Source organism: Orycteropus afer, unplaced genomic scaffold, assembly GCF_000298275.1.
Source record: "Orycteropus afer afer isolate SDZICR_OR568_19922 unplaced genomic scaffold, OryAfe1.0 scaffold00313, whole genome shotgun sequence".
NCBI lineage: Eukaryota > Metazoa > Chordata > Mammalia > Tubulidentata > Orycteropodidae > Orycteropus > Orycteropus afer.
The window spans coordinates 3,155,913-3,160,891 of record NW_006921900.1 but is presented as its reverse complement, the minus strand read 5'-3'; the positions used below and the strand labels follow the sequence as shown (position 1 = coordinate 3,160,891).

The 4,979-nt window shown below is 38.9% G+C and overlaps 1 protein-coding gene across 1 annotated transcript in view; it reads right to left on the bottom strand.

The window, feature by feature from the left end:
- Nucleotides 1-496: 496 nt before the first annotated feature.
- HYKK (hydroxylysine kinase) overlaps nucleotides 497-4,979 on the bottom strand; it is a 17,943-nt gene continuing 13,460 nt past the window's right edge. The window contains exons 3-4 of the mRNA XM_007951841.2: nucleotides 1,608-1,791; nucleotides 497-957 (exon numbers count right to left, since the gene is read on the bottom strand). Of these exons, the coding sequence (XP_007950032.1) occupies nucleotides 497-957; nucleotides 1,608-1,791 (645 nt within the window). The remainder of the gene's footprint in view (nucleotides 958-1,607; nucleotides 1,792-4,979) is intronic.

Here is a 4,979-nt window from a genome sequence, read left to right as displayed (position 1 = left end):
AGATGACTAACTACACAACCATCATCCATTATACAAAGTAATGTGCACTAAGAAAGACTAAGTGCAATGAGATTTTAAAGAAAGGAGAGCTCAGAGAAGGCATCGTAGAATTGGTGATATGCTAGCTAAGTCTGTAGGTTATATCCAGTTATTTAAAATATGTATGTGCGTATTCTTTTCAAAGTTTAAAATACTCATTGATCTCAGGCCTAGAATGGACCTTGAGAGATTACCTGATTCAAAATTATTAGGTCATTATGCATATTTAATACATAAGGCAGCGAGACCCACAGAAAGACATCATTGCTCATGTAATACTTTCTTAACTTTAAAGCATGATCATGAGATTATTTGGAGACCTTAGTGGTTTCATATGCTTAGTCATGTTCAGAATTGATCGGTTCCATCAATTCATTTTTAACTGTGTAGGGAAATCCTTCATAAAATTAGATTTGATCCTATTTGGTTTTTAATTATTGAAATTAATATGAACTGGTCACAAGGAGATCCCAGATTTATAGGAGTTGGCTATTTCAAACCAGATTTCTTCTACAGCTTTCTGGCCTATGTCAAACATTTGTTGTAAGTGCTTCCATCCAGTTTTTGCAGTAATCATGAGGTATTCTTTGTTCTCCGGGTGTAGCTGGCAAGAGTAGGCAGCCATCACAAGTGACTGACAAAAACGACTGCACACAAGTAGGAACAAAGCACCCCTCTCTACAGTTGTCAGTGGGATTATACTTTCAAACCCTGCAAGGACATGACCTCCCACTTGTAAGGGAGTCTTGCTTTCAATCATCATGTACATGATGGTTATGGCCACTTCAAACACATAGTAGCCATAGCTCATGTCATCAAAGTCTAAAATCCCAGACACTTGATATCCAGTATCTCCAAAGGCTGAATTGCTGGGCTCTATTAAAATGTTATGATCATTAAGATCTCCATGATTGATACCTAAAAGCAAAAAAAAAATCAAGCCATGTAAAATCAGTTATTTAACACTCTAGTTCATTCTCTTTCTCAGCCAAAGATGTTTAATTAACTTTATGTGCCTAAGGTCCAAAATAAGGCACTCTGGTGGCATAGTGGGTAAGGGATTTGGCTGCTAACCAGAAGGTCAGCAGTTCAAACCTACTAGGTGCTCCAGAGGAGGAAGATGAGGCAATCTATTTCCATAAAGATTTATACCCTTGGAAACCCAACAAGGGTCACTATGCGTCAGAATCAACTTGATGGTGGTGGGTGTGGTTTTGGTTTAAGGTCCAAAATAGTAATTGAAAAAATAACTTAAAAATTAGCAAAGTAAGCCCAAAGAAAATAAAGATAATGGCAAAAATGTAGTACTGATATTAAAACATGCATGCAAACTCATTAGCAGGGAGAGAGGTAGAATCATATGTATAAAATATACCGAGGGCTTCAAATGTAACCATTTTAAGAAAAATAAAAACTAATATATTCTTTAAAAAAATAACATGCACAAATATGGCAAAATTTTAAGATTTGATAAAACCCAAGTTGTGTCTTCTGTACTCTTCTGATGGTTTGAAAGTTGACAATTTAAATATAGAGAAAAATATTTATTTGATTGGGAAAATACTCACATTCTCGAAAATGATTTAGTTTGGTCATTACTTCATCCTTGAACAGCTGAATGACCTGTTCAATAATCTCACGATTTCGATTCTGGTCCAAGGCATACAGATATTTCTCCAGAAGAGGAACATTTTTCAGATTCCAGATGAAGTTCTCCCGATGAAGACTACTTAACTTTGGGTGATGGAATGTCTAAATCAAAAGCAAGAAACCTTTAGACTCTTGACATTAAAGGTTGCCACTACTGAGAGATCTGCTGTATCTAGAAGTCAAAACTCTTCAAAGTGGCTTGGGGTGGCCTGGGAGAGAGAGCTAGCATTCCCCCATTGTCATGGACTTGCTCCATTTATGTTAGTCCACAAAACAGTACTTCATATTTCATAGTAATACTTAGTAGTAAATATTTAATAGTTGGATTGGATTTCATAGTTGTTTATTTATTTATTTATTATTATTGTGATTTGGATGAAAGTTTACAGAACAAATTCATTTTCCATATGGCAGTTCATACACATTTTGTTTCATGACATTGATTGCAATCCCCATAATGCAACAGCTCTCTTCCCATTTCCTCCCTGTGGTTACCTTTTCCACGCATCAAGGAAGGTTGGACTTCTGTAGTGATACTGCCTTGGAAACCCAAGGAGGGGTCGCTATGAGTCAGATCTAACTCAATGGCAGTGAGTTTGGTTTTTTTGTTTTGTTTTGTTTCTTTACTATGCATTCTTGTCCTCTGAGCTATCTCCCTGTGCAAACACTGCCCTTCTGATCTCCCATGATTGACTGTTCTAGGGAGTGTACCTAATGGTGCAAATGTTTACCTTACATGCCTGTATATTGCAGATCTCATAGTTTTTGAGAGCACACTTCCATCTCATTTGATCCTCATAACTGTGTGCAGACTGGTATTGTTATCCATAATTTACAAAAGGATTGAAGTTCTCTAAAGAACTCAGTTCTGCACCTGTGGCTTCTAGCCAAGCAGTAGACAGGCATACTAGTTGAGCATTTACCTGAGGTAGATACACTCCTTGGAGAGAACAAGCAAGAGAGAAAGAAGGGCTGCTCAGGCACAGGGAGACAGCTCAGAGGGTAAGAGTGCATGGAGGGATGGTCACAGGGAAGTGGTACCTATCGGGAGGAAGTGGGAGAGGAGATGTTGCATTGTGCTAAATTGTGGTCAGTGTCATGAGACAAAGTGTGTGTGATCTGCTGTATGGAAAGCGTATTTGCTCTGTAAATTTTCACCCAAATCACAATAAAAATAAAATAATAAAAAAAACTCAGTTCTGATCTGTTATGACCTTCCCACCCTTCCTTTTGTTACCACTCGGACTTCATCTTCTACTACTCTCTTCTTTGCTCAGTCTCCTCCAACCACACTGGCCACCTCATGGCCTTGGCGTTGCTGTTTCTTCCTTCTGAAATGCTCTTCCCCAGATACACACATACCTAGTACCCTCATTTCTATCAGGTCTTTTCTCAAGAGCCACCTTGTCTGCAAGAATGTCCTGACCACCCTATCTAAAATTCAGCCCCCTTTGATAGTTCACATCCTTCTTCTCTGCTTGTATTCTCTTTTTATCACTAATAACTGCTGTCTGACATTCACCACTGTTAAAAGGATATGGAGATGGCATCTTCTGACCTCATCTAACTTCATAAGAGGAAGACAGAATCACCATCAACAGCTCAAGGTTTATTCCTATGAGGCCAGACATGCTGCCAGCCGCCAGCCCCAGCCTCCAGCCTTTTACCAGTTCTGACACCAACTGTCCCTCCCACGGCACTCACTATTTCTCTGCTGGGTTCAATAATTTGTTGTGATGGCCATGCAGAACTCACAGACAATACTCATGATTATGGGGTTTATTAGGGAAGTAACAGGCTACGATTCAGGTTCAGGAATGTGCTCAGGATACAGTTCTTCAATCAGGACAGTCTCCCCTGTGCTGTGCCCTCAGATATGCTCCTCTGGCTCTTGGCCATCGGCCTGGCCTCTGCCTCTGTGGGTCAGGTAAGCCTGCCACTTTATCTTGTGCCTCTACCACATCTCTCCATTGGGGCATCTCTTGCTGGGGTGTCTCTTTCAGCCAAGGAAGTCCAGCATAGGGATCTTGAGTCCAAAGATGCACTCCACTTCACCTCCAGCTCTTCTTTCTTGATGGCAGTGAGATTTCCTGTCTGCCTCTAGAAGGGCTCATTTTAAACCTGGCAGAGTGACAAAACCAACCAATCGCAACATCAGAGTTCTACACACTTTATTTGCAACGTCCCACCTAGTAATCTGGTGGGAGTTACAAAGACTAGGCTAGAAAAGCCATACCAAGTAATTCACTGCACTGCAGACCACCCCCTAGCTTGTCTAGCAGAACGAGGACCTGGCCTTTTGACTTACAATAGAGTTTTTCTAGAAGCTAACCTGGTGGTCTTCCAATGGAGTAGTTTCCAAGTAAGAAATGTGTTTTACATAACAATCCAGTATATGAACATATATTGTATATACAGTTATATAGCATATATTGTATGTTATATAGGCGCTCTGGTGGCATAGTGGTTATGGTATTTGGCTGCTAACCAAAAGATCAGCGGTTCTAACCTATCAGCCGCTCCATGGGAGAAAGCTGAGGCAGTCTGCTTCTGTAAAGATTTATAGCCTTAGAGACCCTATGGAGCAATTCTACTCTGTCTTATAGGGTTGTTATGAGTCGGGATCAACTCGATGGCAGTGAGTTTCAGTTTGGGCTTGGGATATATATATATATATATATATAACAATCCAGCATACACATATGAAAAAAAAATTCAGTAAACATATTTAGACCATTATGTGTGATATAGTATGCTGTTTCATGTTTTCTTTTCTTTTTAAACAATATTTTGTTGTGTATAAGGTAGAAGTTTACATATGAAATTAGGTTTCCATTTTAACAATTTCTATGCAAATTGTTCAGAGATATTGGTTGTATTTTTCTCAATGTGTTATCATTTTCATTTATTCTCTTCTGGTTGTACCATTCCCAGTACTCTAGTTTCCCCACCCCTTTATCTTCTCATCTTTGCTTTAGAGTAGTTTTTGACCTTTTGGTCTCACACATATTTTTTTTTCCTACATATACCATTTAGTGACAGTGATGACATAGATTCTCCAAGTTGTGCTTATTTGATTTCTTCAAAAATATTTATCATTACTGGAACTAATTGAGAGATTTAACAACGTCGCAGGATATAAGATCAACATCCAAAAATCAGTTGGATTCCTCTACACCAGCAAAGAGATTTCTGAAAAAGAAATAAGAAAATCAATACCGTTCTCAATAGCTACCAAAAAAATAAAATACTTGGGAATAAATCTTACCAGAGACACAAAAGACCTCTAC